Source organism: Daucus carota, chromosome 2 (assembly GCF_001625215.2).
Source record: "Daucus carota subsp. sativus chromosome 2, DH1 v3.0, whole genome shotgun sequence".
Lineage (NCBI taxonomy): Eukaryota > Viridiplantae > Streptophyta > Magnoliopsida > Apiales > Apiaceae > Daucus > Daucus carota.
Window position 1 is genome coordinate 595,354 of NC_030382.2, and position 23,356 is coordinate 618,709.

General features: G+C 33.5%; 1 protein-coding gene across 1 annotated transcript; it reads right to left on the minus strand.

The window, feature by feature from the left end:
• Positions 1–21,206: 21,206 nt before the first annotated feature.
• On the minus strand, positions 21,207–22,871 carry LOC108217603 (uncharacterized). The gene is made up of 6 exons (XM_064086285.1): positions 22,785–22,871; positions 22,597–22,702; positions 22,276–22,514; positions 21,865–22,161; positions 21,684–21,761; positions 21,207–21,584 (listed from the first exon to the last, which is right to left on the minus strand). The coding sequence occupies exons 1-6, from the start codon at positions 22,869–22,871 to the stop codon at positions 21,207–21,209; spliced, it is 1,185 nt and encodes a 394-aa protein (XP_063942355.1).
• Between the last annotated feature and the right edge of the window lie 485 nt (positions 22,872–23,356).

The window sequence follows — 23,356 nt, forward strand, 5'->3', positions numbered from 1 at the left end:
ATGAACAGACCGGTGCAGCCTCCTCATAGTCAAACAAGGGAGATTTGGAAGGCAAAACCATCTTAATCGAACTAAAAATTTTTAACGGGTTACAACACTGATTGTATTTGATATCATATTGTGTGTGGTGGTTGTTTGTATTGTTTTGGTAATTTATCATCACTGATGAAATTGGTAAAAACACAAAAAATAGTAGTAAGAGTGATTGTTTTTAAGCACAAAATCAGATTTATATGGTAATGGAATCAGTAAAAAAATTTTAAAATTAATTCTTCTAACTAAATTTTATTTAAGTTTAATATAAGTATAAATTAATTTAAATTAAAATAATAAATATTGATGAGTCATATACAAATATAAAAAATGGCAAGGTGATTGATGATTTTTAAATAATATTTTGATATCGAAAATATATAATTAATGGAGATGAAAATAAATCAGTTAATTATTTATGTGAGGAATTGAGACTTGAAGATGAGTTTTAATTAGATAATGAAAAGGAGTCTGATTAGATGAGTTATAATTGCATTATGAAAGGAGTTTGATTAAATTATACTTTTATAAGCTAAAAAATTATAAGTTAAGTTATGATTAACTTGTATGTGGTTAATATCTTGATAAAATTTAATATAAATATTTTAAGGGTTGCCTGTGATTGGTCATAGATAATTCAATTTTACTTAAATTAAATTAAATTAATTTTAAAATTGAGCACTATTGGATAGGCCAGTGATGAGTTTAGCCTCTATTGTCCCGGGACACCGGGTTCGACTCTGGCTGATTTAAAATTTAGGAATGGCTCCAAATTTGTTCTAAAATAATTCCTAAATTTAGGAATGGCTCCTAATTAGTTCTAAAATAATTCCTTTTTTTTAGAGTAACTAAGGATTTGGCAAAAGATTGCCAATGTCTACCTGGCATGACATTTTTAGTTGCCAACATATCAGAGCTCCATTATTGTCAATGAGTCTACTCAAAGTTGGCTACTATCTTGTTTAGCTAAAAACAAACTATTATCCAAAAACTATATTTAACCTTAACCATTTATGTATTTGAAATAGGTATACAATATTTATTTAGGGGACCTTTTATGGTTGCCAACTATTGGAGTGTATTTTACAAAGAGATTGCAAAAGTGATATGGAGGAGAGAGATAAAATAAAAAACTAATACATACAGTGAGTTGGCAAGACTTAGAACAAGTCCAATAGGTTACGTATCTCATTATCTATTAATATTTTAGGTAATTTACTTAAAGTGTCAACTCCAATAGCAATCCTTATATGTGTTCTCCTATTATTATTTTAATAACAAATTTGAGAGAGAGAAGGGAGAAAAGGAGGGAAAAGATAAAGAAAGAAGGAGGAAGACGAATTTTTTATTGATAAATAGTGGATAGGTAATGGCTACACGTTACTCTTCGCAACTATTTTAGCAACACTTGTTGGAGATGGTTAACTGCTAGTTATGACGTGAAAAAAAACTGCATATTATAATAGCCAGGCCGAGGTCCGCCCCTTGTTACAGAATGCAATGGATAAGCTCGAATTAGGGTCTGGAATTGGTCTCAAGTTCACTCTATGGCACTGCGATTTAGTATAAATTAATATTTGGGTTACAAATTTTTGATCACAATATAATAGTGACAACTCACAAGAACATGTATAACCTCGATTAACAAAAATCTCGATAAATTAATAAGGTTTAGTGATTCCGACAACATTAATTATAAAAGTTTTAGTGTACCTTAGAGGGCACCTAATTATAGATTTCATCTATGGGAGATCTCTTCGATCTTTGAAAGTTCATCATCTAATTGAATAACATATTTATCCATATTTTATACCACAATATAGAATTAGGATCAACATGAAAAATCAAATTTTTTTTCAAAGTAAGTCATGATTGAATCGGGGTAGCTTTTGGTTTTTTGCCTTAGAAAAAATCTTTCCAAGTAACAGATAGCTCAAAATTGAACCCGGGTAGCTTCTGGTTTTTTGCCTTAGAAATTTTTTGCATTTTGAGCTACACACAATATGCTTGCATCAAATTATTATAACCAGGCTACCATTTCCGCTGCACTAATTAGACAAGATCGATTGTCACTAGCGAGACGATTAAAATTCACAAACATGCCATGAAACAACTGGAGTCGCCCACAGGTGAACCAAGCTTCATCATCACAGTCAGAATCACACCAACCTCGGAATTTCAGGAATAATGGACGTTCCAACAATGAAAATATGATTGTTCCAACAATGAAAATATGAACAGACCGGTGCAGCCTCCTCATAGTCAAACAAGGGAGATTTGGAAGGCAAAACCATCTTAATCGAACTAAAATTTTTTAACGGGTATTTGATATCATATTGTGTGTGGTGGTTGTTTGTATTGTTTTGGTAATTTAACATCACTGATGAAATTGGTAAAAACACAAAAAATAGTAGTAAGAGTGATTGTTTTTACGCACAAAATCAGATTTATATGGTAATGGAATCAGTAAAAAAATTTTAAAATTAATTCTTCTAACTAAATTTTATTTAAGTTTAATATAAGTATAAATTAATTTAAATTAAAATAATAAATATTGATGAGTCATATACAAATATAAAAAATGGCAAGGTGATTGATGATTTTTAAATAATATTTTGATATCGAAAATATATAATTAATGGAGATGAAAATAAATCAGTTAATTATTTATGTGAGGAATTGAGACTTGAAGATGAGTTTTAATTAGATAATGAAAAGGAGTCTGATTAGATGAGTTATAATTGCATTATGAAAGGAGTTTGATTAAATTATACTATTATAAGCTAAAAAATTATAAGTTAAGTTATGATTAACTTGTATGTGGTTAATATCTTGATAAAATTTAATATAAATATTTTAAGGGTTGCCTGTGATTGGTCATAGATAATTCAATTTTACTTAAATTAAATTAAATTAATTTTAAAATTGAGCACTATTGGATAGCCCAGTGATGAGTTTAGCCTCTATTGTCCCGGGACACCGGGTTCGACTCTGGCTGATTTAAAATTTAGGAATGGCTCCAAATTTGTTCTAAAATAATTCCTAAATTTAGGAATGGCTCCTAATTAGTTCTAAAATAATTCCTTTTTTTTAGAGTAACTAAGGATTTGGCAAAAGATTGCCAATGTCTACCTGGCATGACATTTTTAGTTGCCAACATATCAGAGCTCCATTATTGTCAATGAGTCTACTCAAAGTTGGCTACTATCTTGTTTAGCTAAAAACAAACTATTATCCAAAAACTATATTTAACCTTAACCATTTATGTATTTGAAATAGGTATACAATATTTATTTAGGGGACCTTTTATGGTTGCCAACTATTGGAGTGTATTTTACAAAGAGATTGCAAAAGTGATATGGAGGAGAGAGATAAAATAAAAAACTAATACATACAGTGAGTTGGCAAGACTTAGAACAAGTCCAATAGGTTACGTATCTCATTATCTATTAATATTTTAGGTAATTTACTTAGAGTGTCAACTCCAATAGCAATCCTTATATGTGTTCTCCTATTATTATTTTAATAACAAATTTGAGAGAGAGAAGGGAGAAAAGGAGGGAAAAGATAAAGAAAGAAGGAGGAAGATGAATTTTTTATTGATAAATAGTGGATAGGTAATGGATACACGTTACTCTTCGCAACTATTTTAGCAACACTTGTTGGAGATGGTTAACTGCTAGTTATGACGTGAAAAAAAACTGCATATTATAATAGCCAGGCCGAGGTCCGCCCCTTGTTACAGAATGCAATGGATAAGCCTGTCGAATTAGGGTCTGGAATTGGTCTCAAGTTCACTATATGGCACTGCGATTTAGTATAAATTAATATTTGGGTTACAAATTTTTGATCACAATATAATAGTGACAACTCACAAGAACATGTATAACCTCGATTAACAAAAATCTCGATAAATTAATAAGGTTTAGTGATTCCGACAACATTAATTATAAAAGTTTTAGTGTACCTTAGAGGGCACCTAATTATAGATTTCATCGATGGGAGATCTCTTCGATCTTTGAAAGTTCATCATCTAATTGAATAACATATTTATCCATATTTTATACCACAATATAGAATTAGGATCAACATGAAAAATCAAATTTTTTTTCAAAGTAAGTCATGATTGAATCGGGGTAGCTTTTGGTTTTTTGCCTTAGAAAAAATCTTTCCAAGTAAGAGATAGCTCAAAATTGAACCCGGGTAGCTTCTGGTTTTTTGCCTTAGAAATTTTTTGCATTTTGAGCTACACACAATATGCTTGCATCAAATTATTATAACCAGGCTACCATTTTCGCTGCACTAATTAGACAAGATCGATTGTCACTAGCGAGACGATCAAAATTCACAAACATGCCATGAAACAACTGGAGTCGCCCACAGGTGAACCAAGCTTCATCATCACAGTCAGAATCACACCAACCTCGGAATTTCAGGAATAATGGACGTTCCAACAATGAAAATATGATCGTTCCAACAATGAAAATATGAACAGACCGGTGCAGCCTCCTCATAGTCAAACAAGGGAGATTTGGAAGGCAAAACCATCTTAATCGAACTAAAAATTTTTAACGGGTTACAACACTGATTGTATTTGATATCATATTGTGTGTGGTGGTTGTTTGTATTGTTTTGGTAATTTATCATCACTGATGAAATTGGTAAAAACACAAAAAATAGTAGTAAGAGTGATTGTTTTTAAGCACAAAATCAGATTTATATGGTAATGGAATCAGTAAAAAAATTTTAAAACTAATTCTTCTAACTAAATTTTATTTAAGTTTAATATAAGTATAAATTAATTTAAATTAAAATAATAAATATTGATGAGTCATATACAAATATAAAAAATGGCAAGGTGATTGATGATTTTTAAATAATATTTTGATATCGAAAATATATAATTAATGGAGATGAAAATAAATCAGTTAATTATTTATGTGAGGAATTGAGACTTGAAGATGAGTTTTAATTAGATAATGAAAAGGAGTCTGATTAGATGAGTTATAATTGCATTATGAAAGGAGTTTGATTAAATTATACTATTATAAGCTAAAAAATTATAAGTTAAGTTATGATTAACTTGTATGTGGTTAATATCTTGATAAAATTTAATATAAATATTTTAAGGGTTGCCTGTGATTGGTCATAGATAATTCAATTTTACTTAAATTAAATTAAATTAATTTTAAAATTGAGCACTATTGGATAGCCCAGTGATGAGTTTAGCCTCTATTGTCCCGGGACACCGGGTTCGACTCTGGCTGATTTAAAATTTAGGAATGGCTCCAAATTTGTTCTAAAATAATTCCTAAATTTAGGAATGGCTCCTAATTAGTTCTAAAATAATTCCTTTTTTTTAGAGTAACTAAGGATTTGGCAAAAGATTGCCAATGTCTACCTGGCATGACATTTTTAGTTGCCAACCTATTAGAGCTCCATTATTGTCAATGAGTCTACTCAAAGTTGGCTACTATCTTGTTTAGCTAAAAACAAACTATTATCCAAAAACTATATTTAACCTTAACCATTTATGTATTTGAAATAGGTATACAATATTTATTTAGGGGACCTTTTATGGTTGCCAACTATTGGAGTGTATTTTACAAAGAGATTGCAAAAGTGATATGGAGGAGAGAGATAAAATAAAAAACTAATACATACAGTGAGTTGGCAAGACTTAGAACAAGTCCAATAGGTTACGTATCTCATTATCTATTAATATTTTAGGTAATTTACTTAGAGTGTCAACTCCAATAGCAATCCTTATATGTGTTCTCCTATTATTATTTTAATAACAAATTTGAGAGAGAGAAGGGAGAAAAGGAGGGAAAAGATAAAGAAAGAAGGAGGAAGATGAATTTTTTATTGATAAATAGTGGATAGGTAATGGATACACGTTACTCTTCGCAACTATTTTAGCAACACTTGTTGGAGATGGTTAACTGCTAGTTATGACGTGAAAAAAAACTGCATATTATAATAGCCAGGCCGAGGTCCGCCCCTTGTTACAGAATGCAATGGATAAGCCTGTCGAATTAGGGTCTGGAATTGGTCTCAAGTTCACTATATGGCACTGCGATTTAGTATAAATTAATATTTGGGTTACAAATTTTTGATCACAATATAATAGTGACAACTCACAAGAACATGTATAACCTCGATTAACAAAAATCTCGATAAATTAATAAGGTTTAGTGATTCCGACAACATTAATTATAAAAGTTTTAGTGTACCTTAGAGGGCACCTAATTATAGATTTCATCGATGGGAGATCTCTTCGATCTTTGAAAGTTCATCATCTAATTGAATAACATATTTATCCATATTTTATACCACAATATAGAATTAGGATCAACATGAAAAATCAAAATTTTTTTCAAAGTAAGTCATGATTGAATCGGGGTAGCTTTTGGTTTTCTGCCAAAGGCCAATGTGTTGCCTTATATTTGGTATATACCTGTGAATTAGGACATGCTTCTACGAAGTGTGATCCCGTACTATTACACGTGCTGATCAGCTGTGATAGTACACCCGTCAGTGAAAGTTGAAATCAAAATTTTTAATTTGATTACTTAAGCTAATATTGCTTTCGTTTTCCATGAGAGACTATTATTCCTTATCTTTTCCTTCCAGAAGAATAGCACTTATTAATGCTTTACATTTAAGCATTATATATATATATTGTTGAGCCTTCTAGTTGCTCATTCTTGCTTTGTTACTGTTGTGCTAAACTTTCAGCCAGACCTAAGTATGCCGAGGATGCGCCTTACCGCTCGCAAGAGGGTCCCACTTAGCCATCCACAGATATTTCGGTTCAATCTCTGCTCAGGTAGGAAGAATCCAGAATATACATAGAACTTTTGGGTAGTATGTAATAAAATTTGAACTAGTCATAAAACTGTTAGGTCCAAAGTATCGTAGAAGGGGGGTTGAATACGATACTCACTACAATTTAAAATTCTTTCGAATCTTGCGGATAAATAAATTGCAGTCCTGTAATGTGTTTCGTGTTCCAGATATTTATAGGGTCGGTTTCTGAGGATATGAAAATATTAAACCAACACACAATATTTTCCAAGGTATATCTGTATATTGATAAATACCTCGAAGGGTGCTACAAATCCAAACCCGAAGGTTCGGCTACAATGGCCACTACTCTCAATATTACAAACTCTAACCGCTACGGATATTTCTATTACAAAGCTAGACTAGAGTGTATATATAGTGGGAGTAGCCGTGCAGAGCACTTGGCCATTTCATCCCGAAGGATGATGTGTGAATTGTGAGAACCACAATCACATATTTATAGGCTTTCATAAACTAACCATGGTTAACGAGTTCGTCCTGGACGACTTGAGTTCGTCCTGGACGGATTTGATTTATGAAAATAAATCTAACTCCCAGAAATCAAAGTTGCGCCTGTGAAGTGAGGAGGTCAAAGGTTGCGCCTCCTTTGGTCAAACATGGCGCCATACAGGAGACACACTCTCCACTGTGTAATGCCTTAGACATATTTCTGAGTGTATTAGTTCGGTCAAACCTTGCGCTTGACTTGAAGATGCGCCACCAGTGTATCAATGAAAATACACATAGAATAATTCTAAGTAGAGAACACTCTGTTGGAGGCGCAAACTTTGACTTGGTCAAAGTTTGCGCTCCAACAGGAGTATCACAATGAAGTACCTGTACTTAGAATGTGAGATAAGTGTTGCTAGAACTTGGAATCGCAAACTTTGACTTAGTCAAAGTTTGCGCCCCAAGTAGTGGCACACAATGTACTGTGGTGTACTTAGAAAATTTCAGAACACACAAACTTGCGCCACAGGGAGGATGACCTGGAGTCGCAACATTTGACTTGGTCAAATGTTGCGCTCCAAGTAGAGTTGCACATGACTGTGTCATGGACACAGTATGTTTACTTAGAAGATTTTCTGGCCAAGTAGAAGTCAAACTTTGCGCTAGTGGCAGTCAAATGTTGCGCTTCCATAATGCTCCACTGTGATGAACTTATAAATCTCTCTAAGTGTTAAACTTGCGCCTCCTTCCATGAATTCCACTGTTATCTCTCATAAGACTGAGAGTTGACCTGAGTATGCTCCATCAATATATTTATATTATATTATATTCATAATATTATATAAATATATGTATAAATAAAGATATATATATATATAAATGTATATAAATAATATTTATATAAACATATAGTAATATATATATATATACATATATTTAAATATATTCTCATATATTTAAATATATATAATATACATAAAGTTATATGAAAATATAAATATAAATATATATAGGGATATATATATAATTATCTATAGATATAAATATACACATATTTATGCACATAATATAATATATATATATACACTTAAATATATAAATGTTTATGTAAAATATAAATATATATACTATATACATATATATTTATTTAAATATATATACATATAAATATACATATACATATGTTTAAAAAACATATATACATATATATTATATATATTATATTTAATTAAATATACATATATACATATATAATTATATTTGTACATATACAAATATATAAGTGCACACATATATAAAATGTCACTTCCTGATATGGCTTTCTGTGGAAGCTTTGACATATGGCATTTGAGCAGTAAGCTTTGGCATAGCTGGCATTTGGCTTGACTTGGCTTGGCTTTGGAACAAATGACTTGATATGACTGGATCAATTCTTCGATCGATAAATACTTTGCAAAGCTCCGTACGTGGTGACGCTTAGTGCACTGGTCTGGTTCACAAGCGACTAACACTGAAGTCAAACATTGTACCTTCTTTGTCAGCAAACATTGATCAGTCGGTTCCGGGTTAGTTTATGCTTCAGTTTGTTGATTATAAATAACCAACCAAGATATATAGAAATATCTTGCTTCAGGGGTTGCACTGAAATCTTTCGAGTACTTGGACAACATCTTCATTGCTTCCACAATCTTGAATACTTCAATCTTTATTCTTCACTGAGGCATGAACATATTAATGAACTTCTTCCAGTGAACTTATTCCTTCAAGACTGTAGATGGCTTCTTCAACCTTTGTCTTCGTATCTTCCGATTCCGGTGCAGGCGTAGTGTTATTTACTTGTCTTGTTCTATTGTTGAGTTATCATCCCTATGTAACAGATAGGGTTGTCTTTACATTTAGACTTACAATCTCCCCCTATTTGTTTGTTAATCATAACAAGCAAATCCTCTGGAGGATAACTCAACTAACACTAGAAAAAGTAAAGTCCTGGACTAGTAAATAATGCTACAAAGTTTCTGGATCATATAATACATTTCCAGATTTCATGAATAGAAATAAAAAATGTGCATATCACCTTTATTTCTCTGGTTTTTGCTTACCTGCCAGATAATCCTCATAGTCTGTCTTGAAGAGAATTCAAAACATTCCATTATGCAAAGAATAATCAGCAGCTTCATTGAATTCTTCAGTGGTAATGAATAAGTTCCTGTCTACCACTTACTGAAGAATAGATGTATCACTTTATACTTCTCCTCCCGTTACCTTGATCAGGTTCCCCTTAGTGATAAGTAGCTATCTCCCCTTAGATGAAAGATCATTCCTCCTCCTTAGTTGAAAGAAGAATCTCCCCCTCAGTAGTACACAGCTAAAGAGTAGTTTAATCCCCCTTAGTTGTAGACAATAGAAGAAAGCTAACTTACTTTTTCTTCCCCCTTTCATATATTCTCCCCCTTTCATATATTCTCCCCCTTAGTTGTGGAATCCTCCGGGGATATGTGGTATCAAATAGGTCAAGGAACGTGTACAATACTTCCTGTACCAAAAGATAATCTCCCCATAGAGAACTAAACAACGCTAAAGTTGGGGTCGAAGAAAGAGTTCAGAAGAAGGGTTTACTTTGATTGGGTTAGTCCCTATGCTGAAAGAATAGGTTCCAAACGGAAAAGTAATGAGTAAAACTAACATTCCAGTAACAACATCCACTTTGTCTTTAGGTATAAATTTGGTAATTAGTAGGTGTCTCACTAAAATGTTCTGCAGGTGTATCACTCAACACTCAAATTTCTCTCGGTTTTTGGGTAAGGGTGTCACTCACGAGTTCTGTAAGTGTATCCCTCCACACAAATACTGAGCTTCCAAAATGCTGAGTACCTGCAAGAAAATCACCTTAGCCGCCCTTGTAGGGGGTCACCGGTGGTGCAATGGGAGTTCGTAATTCCCAGTCCCTGCAGACTCATCAGATAAATCTGAATCATGGTCCACAAGTTGCCAACCACTAAGTGGCTTATCCAATTAAGGATCCAGAGTTGTTTGCTCTAGGAGGTTAGACAAAGGCTTAATTATGGCAAAGGCCTAAGTCCTCCTCAATGTCTGTGAAGACACTTGATTCAAGAAAATCATCAACCATAAGTTCACACCGTGAAATGGAATGAACCGTAGTTGCTTCCGTCAATTCTTTCAACAACATGTGAGTTTTCGATACTAAATATTATAATATGTACCTCACAAGTGTTTCACTCTTCTCAATTTCCTATGTGTTTGCACTCACTCATGCTCACATATTTATTATTCTATCATCTCACTGGTTCTTCTCAGAATTTCACCAAGTGTTTTAACTCTCAGTGTTTGGCTCACAGTGTTTCTCTCAGCACTCAAAGTATGATCTTCTGTACCTGCATGAGAAAATCACCATAGCCCCTTCAAGAGAGGTCACTGGTGGTGCAATGGGGTTTCGTAAATCCCCGATCCTCAACTGACTCATCAATAAATTGACTCATAGTAAGAGAGTTGCCGATCTCCTATAAATAGGAAATCCATTCCGATTGGATCCAGATCTGTTCTTATCTGGGGAGGGAGACGAGAATCCTGAAGATGTGGCAATTGAGATCCTCGTTTCCTCCTTACACCTGTAAAGGTATCAACCATCTTATCTACCGTAAAATGGTATATGAAGAAGTTGCTTCTAGAATAAAACCTTTAACCTCACTGTGCACTCTCTTGTATTGTGTCCATAAGATTTTTTGTTTAGGCTCTTCATCAGAGTGATTACTGATGATGTGCTTGACTTAATACAAGATGCTCTGGCTGACGAGCAAATTTCAATGGACTCATCCTGTTGAGAGAATGATTCCAGAGACTGTTTTATTGCCTTTTCAGCTCTATATTCTTTTGAGAGAATATAGATGAGCAACAGTTACCTCAATTTAGAAAACACCTTTTCTCCTTGAGAGATAGAGCTGTGGGTACACTATCCCTCACATCCTTATTTGCTGCAACAAGTACAGTTTCTCCCTCATTGACCTTTAGTCTAATAAGTTTCTTATCACTCCAGGGGGAAAGTTGGGATGTGTTCTGAATTTGGTTTTATAGTCTGGGATAAAGATTGTTGGTTTTCAACCTTATGACTATCTAGGAAAGCCAAGAGGCTGATTAAGTTCCGAAGAACAGAAAGAGATATAAATGCATTTTAGAAAATCTATGATTTTGAATGAAAGCAATTGCATTTAATCTTTTGAAGAAAAATGAATCAGTTGTGACTGTAAAATGATTTTCATAAAGAATGACAATCACAACCGATGAAAGAATCAAAGTTTTCCATTAAAAACTTGTTTGAGTACGAGAGTCTGAATCTATGCATAAAAGTTATAAATGAACTTGTCTTTGAAAAAGACACAGACTCTTGTTTCTCACTACAATTTAAAAAGGAAACAAGAAAATTTATGCGCTACAGTGTATAAAGCACTCATCACAATAATTAGTAAAAAGGCATCATACTAGCACATCGTCAAAACAGACGCTGTAAGTGACAAAGATCACCAAGTACACAAATACAAGATAATCAATGTCTCGTCCTATGACGCTACATATATATATGCAAAATATTCTAAGAAATATTTATGAAATAAAGTAGTGGATACCAATTGTTGAAATCAATTGATAAGAAAATTTCTTTGAAGAAACTCACCACTCCAGAACATAAATATGAGACAGAATAAAGATTATGTTGTCTCCCTTGTACTCAGAATATTAAACACCTAAAATATATTAGCACTAGTGGTTTTAAGAAATATGCAACAATATTTCACCAGTGCCAATACATCACAATCAATTCACAAATAAAACATCAATAAAGCATCAAGAAAAGATACCAATCAAATATTTCAAAAATGTGAATTAATCATGCATCTATTATTCTATCAAAGTCAATCATGAAACAAATAAGCATATAATTGTCATGGATCACAATTTAACTAAGAAAAAATAATAATTACCTACGCAATATCATATAATTATCAGATCAGCATATAACAACTAAAATCATGACAATCATACAAAGATATTCGCAAGCCCGAGGGAAAGTTGAAGAAAAGTTCACGAGTCTTATACAGATAATCATTAAACACAAGTGAACTCACACAACTCCTCGCGGAAAATATTGACAATTAATATTAGTGATCTACATATAAGCATGCAAAAATATCACTAACACTAAAAGTATCACAACTATATGCAGTTAGACATGAAATAAAATATCAATTAATAAATCATCAAATATCTAACACAAATAGTTATGCTTCAAGTATATACACTAATATAAATGGATTCAGCCTAGTGAGAATCTAAGTAACTCCACAAATACTAGTATATCATGACTAAATTCTAACTAGATTCTAACCACATACCAATTACTGATACAAGTCACAAGTCTAGAAACAAATAAGTCATGCTTCAGATTTTATACCTATAAAAATGAATTCAACCTAGAAAATAATCCTAAGTATGTTCACAAATACAGATATATCATGACTAGATTATGACAAAGTTTCTCTACTAGATACCAATTGATAAAGAAGTATAGTTCATGAAAAAATAACATAATTAAGTCATGCTTCATGTCATCTCTAATCATTTAAATCATGAACAAATAATTCACTTAATTGTCATGCAACGCAATTTAAATAATTTGAAATAACAAATACTCATGCTAAAACATATAATCACCATCTAAGCATGCAAAGCAATAAACATGGCAATCACATATAATAGCAAAAAGCACGAGGTACTGGATTTTAAATAAATTCACAAGTCATATGTATAGACAATTTAATACTCATGAATTCATTCAAGAAATACGATAGACATGCTCATGAAAGAAGTAGTACCTTATAGAAAATATAGTATGTGATCCATTTGCAGTTGAGTAAAGTGATGAGTTGAATGCCTCTGAGACTTGACATTACAGTTGATGTACCTTTCTTGTACTGATCAAGTTTAGTGGTTGTTGGCTTAAGTCTTGGCAAGTCTAGAATCTTCCAAAATGCGCATATTCAAAAGATCCTTGACTTCCTCTTATTGCCATCATTCTTTAGGCTAACTAGTAGACCATAAAGAATTGCAACTTTCCAACAAATTACTCATCATATCACTAATCTGCATTCACTTAGCAATTATCTTGCACAAGTGATGTTAGTCCACATATAATATAATCATGGTATCACAGCACAGATAGTTGTATTGTGTGTGCCTTATATCATGAGAGGTAATAATTTGGATACCAAATATGACTCTAGCAAACAGATATTAAAATAATATGCTAGTCAGAAGTCATACCATGTCCGTGACGATCATCAGGTGTTGGAGAGTAACTCATAGAGAGCTGGTGAAGACAGAGATATACAAATTCCGTTGGATCTGCAACTGCAAAGTCCTTGAAATGTTGCATGAAGATTCATCTTCTAGCTCACTGTAATATCCTGAACCCGAGTCTCGTCAATGGTGCTTTAGTTCAATCATGAAGGTCGTTGAGTCCCCTAAGATGTAGAGTCCTGAACTTGAAGATTCTATTTCCATCATCTTCATAACCTTCTCTTTTGAAGTAACTCTAAGCAACCAAATTGGCTTGTCCCTCGTAACAGAGCCAAAAACATCCAGTTGGAATCTAAATACCCGACAAGTACTAAGTACCAAATTGTCATTAGGTCAGGTATTAGAATCCGCACAATCTGCTTTCAAACTGATTGAGATCATCTTGCTGTGCAATCACTCAATCTGGATCCCTTCAAGAGCTTCTGAATCTTCCTCAAGTTTCACTTCAGATTGAAACTCAAAGAAATAACATCCTTTCACAATAGCTCTCCCAGTCTTCACTTCACCATCAGGAACATATAAGAACTAGAACCAGAGAATGATATTGACTTCAAACCCTTTGTCTAAGCAGATACGTTCTTCATATGTCCTGTTCATCTTCAATGTGGTGTTGAGTTTGACTAGTGGATCCACCAAATGCTCCCCCTAAGCTGTTTCTGGGATCTCCTTAATAATCCTTATCCTTGCAAAGAGATTCTGCTTGGATCTGAATCATTATTAAACCAATACAATCACTTTTAACAGCTTGGAGCAAAGTGTTGTTCAATCTCTTGTCCAGACTTACAATCACCTTCTGTTGATTAATCACAATCACCCTGTAGACTGTAGAATCCATTGAGTAGCCGAGGAAAATATTCTTTGAGCTTCAAATGCAAGACTTGCAAAGAGGCATTTTCCTCCAAACACGTACCAAGAGTTAGTGTTTGCTTCTGATTGGCCACTGACAAGAATGGTGTCTTTCTAAATTTATCAATGATCAGGGTTCATCTTGATCAACCTTCATTTGCGACGTCTTGTCCTTCGAACACATACGAACAACACGAAAGAATCTAGAGTAGTCAATGATCATCGCAAAAAGAAATCTGGATTTTTTTTGCAGACATGACATTAGCTGCTCCGTAGAAATCCATACGTATCATCTGAAGCGGCTCAGTAATGTTAGTCATATCTTTGCTTCTGTGCGATGCTCCTTCGACTTCCCTATTGACATACCTCATGAGCTTCATCCATATTGAATTCCAGATGAGGTAGTCCTCTCACCAATTCTCTTCTTACGAATCGAAAGAGCTCCTTGTTTTGACATACAAGTGCGAGAGCTTCAAGTGCCATAGCTAATACTCATCTGATGAGGCTTCACTATCAAAACAGCTCACTCCATCTTCAGTTGTAGTTCCATATTAGCTACGAGCAGATTCACATCTTTCCTGATTTGAGATAAAGCACTATTCCATGAACTGACATAATGTCCTTTGTCAGAGAACCGTCTGATACTAGGAATGTGTGCTTTGACTCTTCCAAGAAAGATATGCTTCCATGATGACATTCCAGGAAAACAGGCATGTCCCGTAAGAGAATCTTCGTTGTCATCTTCCAAAGATTATTGACGGAACTGCTCACACGATTACATTTGCTAACAGGGTACTTTTTGTGAATCATATGATTTCAGCTACTCAGCAAACAGAGTGCACCAAAAATCATATGAAACATATGTAACCTGCAATAACAAATGGAAAGAGTTCTATGGTCCCCAATCATAACTGGGTCCGGATGGATTAGAGATTTTTCTTTAACAGTGGTAACAACAGAAGCAACCTTAACATGCTAATTCTTATTTAGACATTGCCCTAATGTGATTCTCAAACATGCTTTTCTAAAATCAATGCAAGTACAAAGACATGCATTCATGACATGAAAATAAGCAAACATGATGTTGAATACACATGGCAAACAATCAAAGATAAGACAAGAGCAAGACATGCAGTTATGCAATTCAGAAGATTCAGTACTCTCTACTTAAACCAATTAACACAAGTGCAACAGGTATAAAGTAGAATTACATATATTCAATAATCTTCTAAGAGCATAAGGATCTGATTCCAATCTGTTGTTATATGGCATTATACTATCTCTATTACCTAAGTCAGTTTTAGATCTAACATGAAGTTCTAAAAGTTCTACTGACACAAGGTAGACATTCCATCATAGAACAAAATAAAATCCTTAACAAACAATTCAGATAAATAAGCAAGTCTAATTGTACTAAGGAATCTGAAACAAAGTGTTTTAACAAAGTTATACATGCTAGGATCATAACCCCTAAAACTAAGAGTCGTGTTCCAAAGGAAAGCTTCTAATCTCACCATTGCAAATAATCAAATCCTAAATATTCATACACATGTTAAGAATCTGCTAAAGACACATGCACAAGATTATCATCAATCCTAGTTACTAGAACAGTCATCTAGCATACTAGTTTAACATTATCTATTGTGATGCTATCATGCTTGTGCTTGTGTGTTGAACAATTTTACTCAGAAATTTATAACATGCTTTGAATATAAAGAAATATGTATTGCATAGTTAGAAAGAATTTGTACCTGAGAAGTGCAAGGTGAGTCATCTTCAGAGAATGCTGGGATAGCCAGATAACCATAATCATCCTTCTCATCAGCAATTGATCCATCTCACACCTTTCCTAAAATAGCATAAGAACTTGTTGTGATGCTTGTTTCAAAACATCCACTTGAATTTCAGACAAGCCCTATCATCCTTGTTTGTCGAGGCTTCAATATATATAGCAACCCTTATTTGCTAAAGATACCAACCAATATTGTGTGTACAGACCAACTCAGTTTTGAAAACAACCTCCTTGAACTGAACCGTGAAGAGTCACCACTTGAAACCAATGGATTCCATCTGAATCTGACATGACTAAACCTCTCAGACAGTGTTATGCTAATCCTTGAAGTTCTGTCCTCACATTCTTCAAAAGTGTTAACTTTCGTCGACTTGAGCTTCCTCAAATTCAGTAGTTACAAACTCTTCTGTTCAATCCTAAGGTTTTGACATAAATGCACGAAACTGATTTGGTGCGGTAGTAACTCGATAATTATATCCTTAAACCTCCACAGTTCTCTGTCTTTGGTTCAGTTGATTCTGGATGGATTTAGCATTGGTACAATTCATTGTGTAATTGTATTTCCCTGAATCACTGAGTTAGATTGAAATCCCTTGAAGATTCGTCCGTAAAAACTTCTCTTTTCCTACTACCAGTGGTGCCATTCAAAGTTGACATTCCGAGCCCTGGGAAGATGCACTCAACACATAAAGCAAGTTCCCATCCTGATCTGGTGATCTGATAATCAAGTAGGAGTAATTACTCAAATCAAGGCCTGAAGTACCTTCTTCAAAATCCACTGTTAGTAGTACCAAATTAGTCTTCAATGGAATCTTCTTCGAATCACAATCATCTTTGTCGAACATGGAAAACTGCTTCTAATAATCCTTTGAGTAATCAATTGGATTGGGTCATCAATGTAATTCCATTACCGGTTCTGAGAATCTGGTATTTGAAAGCCCGGTGTTTGTCTTGTAATCTGTCAGCCTGATCTGTCTCAACTAAATGTCAATCTGATTTGTCTTGGAGTAGAATAATTAAAAAGGTTACGGGACACTTGATTATTTAAACTAAGTTTAAATTATAAAGAAAATAAATTTTAAAATTAAGTTTTAAAAGATGAAAGAAAATAAAGTATAAAATAAACTTAGTTAAATCTATAAAGTAAATTTAATTATATTTAAAAAATAAATTCAAATAAATCATAATAAACTGAATAAGTTTAGAATAAATTTATTTCAAATTCATTTAGTAAATATATTAAAATTTATTAGATAAATTTAATTTTTGAAAATATTCAAGTGTCTCGTCTCCAATTAAATCATAGCTTCCAGAACAAATGAAATTGAACCCTTGAACTTGAACTTATATCCATAATCAGTTAAATCCTCTTAAATTTATATTTTATATTTTAACTTAAATTTAAATCATAAATTATACAAATTTAAATAATAAATTTATAAAAATTTATGATAAACTTGATAAAGTCTAAGAGTAAACTTTACAAGTCTAAAATAAATTTAAGCAAATTTATTAAATGAATTTAGCAAAGTTTATAAAGTAAATTTAATTAAGTTTATAAGATAAATTTAATTAATTCATAATAAACTCAATTAATAAGTTTAAAATAAATTAAGTTAAATTTATAAAATAAACTTATTAAAATTTAAAGTATAAATTTATAAGTCCCGGTCCAAAGTTCAGTATCCGACAGATAATCCTTGCTTAGGCCTACCGACAAATTCAGCATCACAAACCGGAAGAACATTTCCCCTAATCAAATATCAAAAGCTAGGTTCTTGATTTTCCGTACGATAAGGATCCTGATTTGTATATCAATCAACCTGCTCTGATACCAATTGTTAGGTCCAAAGTATCGTAGAAGGGGGGTTGAATACGATACTCACTACAATTTAAAATTCTTTCGAATCTTGCGGATAAATAAATTGCAGTCCTGTAATGTGTTTCGTGTTCCAGATATTTATAGGGTCGGTTTCTGAGGATATGAAAATATTAAACCAACACACAATATTTTCCAAGGTATATCTGTATATTGATAAATACCTCGAAGGGTGCTACAAATCCAAACCCGAAGGTTCGGCTACAATGGCCACTACTCTCAATATTACAAACTCTAACCGCTACGGATATTTCTATTACAAAGCTAGACTAGAGTGTATATATAGTGGGAGTAGCCATGCAGAGCACTTGGCCATTTCATCCCGAAGGATGATGTGTGAATTGTGAGAACCACAATCACATATTTATAGGCTGTCATAAACTAACCATGGTTAACGAGTTCGTCCTGGACGACTTGAGTTCGTCCTGGACGGATTCGATTTATGAAAATAAATCTAACTCCCAGAAATCAAAGTTGCGCCTGTGAAGTGAGGAGGTCAAAGGTTGCGCCTCCTTTGGTCAAACATGGCGCCATACAGGAGACACACTCTCCACTGTGTAATGCCTTAGACATATTTCTGAGTGTATTAGTTCGGTCAAACCTTGCGCTTGACTTGAAGATGCGCCACCAGTGTATCAATGAAAATACACATAGAATAATTCTAAGTAGAGAACACTCTGTTGGAGGCGCAAACTTTGACTTGGTCAAAGTTTGCGCTCCAACAGGAGTATCACAATGAAGTACCTGTACTTAGAATGTGAGATAAGTGTTGCTAGAACTTGGAATCGCAAACTTTGACTTAGTCAAAGTTTGCGCCCCAAGTAGTGGCACACAATGTACTGTGGTGTACTTAGAAAATTTCAGAACACACAAACTTGCGCCACAGGGAGGATGACCTGGAGTCGCAACATTTGACTTGGTCAAATGTTGCGCTCCAAGTAGAGTTGCACATGACTGTGTCATGGACACAGTATGTTTACTTAGAAGATTTTCTGGCCAAGTAGAAGTCAAACTTCGCGCTAGTGGCAGTCAAATGTTGCGCTTCCATAATGCTCCACTGTGATGAACTTATAAATCTCTCTAAGTGTTAAACTTGCGCCTCCTTCCATGAATTCCACTGTTATCTCTCATAAGACTGAGAGTTGACCTGAGTATGCTCCATCAATATATTTATATTATATTATATTCATAATATTATATAAATATATGTATAAATAAAGATATATATATAAATGTATATAAATAATATTTATATAAACATATAGTAATATATATATATACATATATTTAAATATATTCTCATATATTTAAATATATATAATATACATAAAGTTATATGAAAATATAAATATAAATATATATAGGGATATATATATAATTATCTATAGATATAAATATACACATATTTATGCACATAATATAATATATATATATACACTTAAATATATAAATGTTTATGTAAAATATAAATATATATACTATATACATATATATTTATTTAAATATATATACATATAAATATACATATACATATGTTTAAAAAACATATATACATATATATTATATATATTATATTTAATTAAATATACATATATACATATATAATTATATTTGTACATATACAAATATATAAGTGCACACATATTTAAAATGTCACTTCCTGATATGGCTTTCTGTGGAAGCTTTGACATATGGCATTTGAGCAGTAAGCTTTGGCATAGCTGGCATTTGGCTTGACTTGGCTTGGCTTTGGAACAAATGACTTGATATGACTGGATCAATTCTTCGATCGATAAATACTTTGCAAAGCTCCGTACGTGGTGACGCTTAGTGCACTGGTCTGGTTCACAAGCGACTAACACTGAAGTCAAACATTGTACCTTCTTTGTCAGCAAACATTGATCAGTCGGTTTCGGGTTAGTTTATGCTTCAGTTTGTTGATTATAAATAACCAACCAAGATATATAGAAATATCTTGCTTCAGGGGTTGCACTGAAATCTTTCGAGTACTTGGACAACATCTTCATTGCTTCCACAATCTTGAATACTTCAATCTTTATTCTTCACTGAGGCATGAACATATTAATGAACTTCTTCCAGTGAACTTATTCCTTCAAGACTGTAGATGGCTTCTTCAACCTTTGTCTTCGTATCTTCCGATTCCGGTGCAGGCGTAGTGTTATTTACTTGTCTTGTTCTATTGTTGAGTTATCATCCCTATGTAACAGATAGGGTTGTCTTTACATTTAGACTTACAAAAACTTATTTAGACTTTTGGAGGGTTTGTGTGGTTTACTGTAAAAGCTACTCTAGGCAGGTGTGTACACTACACCATAGATTGGTTACTGCAACTATAAAAACTCATTGCTATATGGCACAAATCCATTGCAATAGGGTATATGGCAACGAATATGCAAAAATTAGGCGTTATGTTTGGTCTGGTTGCCATAGGGCCTTATGGCAACTAATTTGGGGCCATATTGCAACACAGTTTTGTAGTTGCAAAACCAGCTAATGGCAACATTTTTAATAATACAGCAACGCATATAAATAGCATTGCAGTACTTAGGATATCTATGGCAACTCTGTTTTAAAATGAGTTTATGTTATATTGGTTGCAGTAACTACCCTTTTTTGACCAATTTGAATTATATAGCAACCAATTTGAATTATATAGCAACTATTTACCCTTCTACTGTAACACAAATTTACCAAAAAAATTTGGCATGACCTTTACATTTCATTAACAACCACCAAATTTAATTGGTATATCAAAACACAATCCAACATTGCCAATCCAAAAGGCCAACAAGCAGTACAATAGTCCTATATATTACTGCTGTTCCAACATGAGCACATTACCAAGTCTAACAGAGAAACACAAAAGTACGTTCAAGCAAAAGGCTAAATTTTGCACATGTGCGTTCTTAAGTTAATTACACGCATAGACCAAAATATTCTTAGTTAGTTTAATCATCTTCACATCCAAAGTCATGCATCAGCTTCTTCCTCTACTCCTAATTGCTCTACTCCTTGCTCTACTCCTTCCTCTCCATCTGTGGCAGTCTCGCCTTCGCCCTCAACACAAGCAACAGCCAACAACTCCTTCACATTGATATTCAGCGATGGATTCTGCTCAACCAATTTTCCCAATATCTTCTCCAGCTTCTTGTTCATTTTGTCCTCCATTTGAGCAGCTAACTTTGATAGTACTTCTGCAGATTTTGTCTTCGCCTTTTCCATGGCAGCTTTCCTGGTTTTTCTCGTTAGTCCAGTCCTCCCAAGCAACCAGTTTGGTCCATGACCTTGAAAGTCCAGTTCAACTTCTTCCGGTTCACTCTCAACATTTTTTTCAGCATCACCATCAACCTACCAATGATCCAAATAGGCAGAATGTAAAGCAAAATTTGATAATTCATGGTATTGACATATTTGCGACATACAATTTAATATAAATTAATATGATACCTGATCAGTAGGATTCTTGCGAGTTTTGGGGTAGATATGTCCTTTTCTAGGGGTCTCAGGCATCTTCTTTTTATTTTTCTAGCATAAAAAGATAGTGTGGCAGAAAAAAATTACGCAAGTAATTACTTTTTGCAAAATCTAATTAAAAATATTTAATTCTTTAGGTTGTCAATTAGCATACCATATCTTTACCAATCTGTGCGAAACTTGTACGACCCGCATTGTGCACGTCAGTGACCTTTTTTCGATTTTCTGCATTTGTCCTCGCCGTTTTTGTCACTTTTTTATCACCCCAATATTCCAGCAGAACTTTGAATTTTTCTAGTGGAATCCAATTTGGCCTGTTTTGCAACCTTTCCGCATCAGTTTCGTATTTTGTATAATATTCTGTCTTCACACGGCTCTTGTGAATCCTCCACAACTCAGCCATGGTCCTTAGTAACCAGTCCTTACAATCCTCAGGAATGATGTACTTTGTCTATTTAAAATAATTACAATAAATTCAATTAGTCACAAAATTGGATCTCAACACTCGTCATATAAATCTAAAACTTAAGAAGAAAAACTCAAACTTAATAATAGATTCATTCACCTTGACATATTCCCACCAACCATTTTTGTGGCTCTCGGGAACTGCGCTCCAATTTACATAATCAAGTGGCACACATTGCCTTGCTAGTGTCCCCACAAAACTACTCAACTCGGCTCTTATTTCACGAGTTTCAGCCACTGGCTGAAGCTTGCTATTCAAGGTAATCACGGGTCTATCCTCCAATTTTCTTGTGAACACATGGTTCATTCTTGAAGGTCCCCTACGCCTCTTGGGTTTATCTATCAAATAAGATAACAAGATTTTATGATTACAAATTTATAGAATAATACATAATCACTTAAGGTAAGTGTTAAATTATACCTGGAGTAGTTTCAATGGTGCCATCATGAGTATTAACATCTTCTTCTGCATCCCCCAATACACGTGCAGCTTCCTGTGCAGCTTCCTGAACAGGGGCCCTTGCATACTAGGTGATCATACACATCATCCATAGAGTACCAAAAACGATTACTACAGTCCTTGCAAGGGCATTGTATTTCACTACCAACAGCGAAACTAGACAATGCATTCAAAACAAATTTCTTCACCCCATTACAATACTCTTCACTTTGTTTAGGACGTAATATCCATTTCATCTTTGCAAATATATGCTCTACAAAAATACACATAGACAAACAAGAGAATATAAAACACAAACATAAAATCTAGGAAGTGAAAAACAGGGGCATATATGCACTGAAATGTAAAAACAAGGCACTTAAATTAATAAACTCTTCATTCTCATTCTTTACCAGGACTAATTACAAAAACAAAAACCCAAATAAACATATCAAGAAGCCCTAATTAACGCAAATATGTAAAATCATAACATAACTAGAAGCCCTAATCAACACATATATGTAAAATCAAAAACCCGAATAAACCCTAACAAAACAAACTCCATAAAACTGGGATGAGTGAAAACAAGCAAGAGAGAAGACAAATTAAGCAAGATTACAAGATAAACAAGAAAGAATCGAACACATTTGAGCAAGAAAAAATCCAACAGATTGGGGGAACAAGATTTGGGGGGAAACACATACCTGTTCGCACAGCTTTGTTAACGATCTCCTAAAAGCTT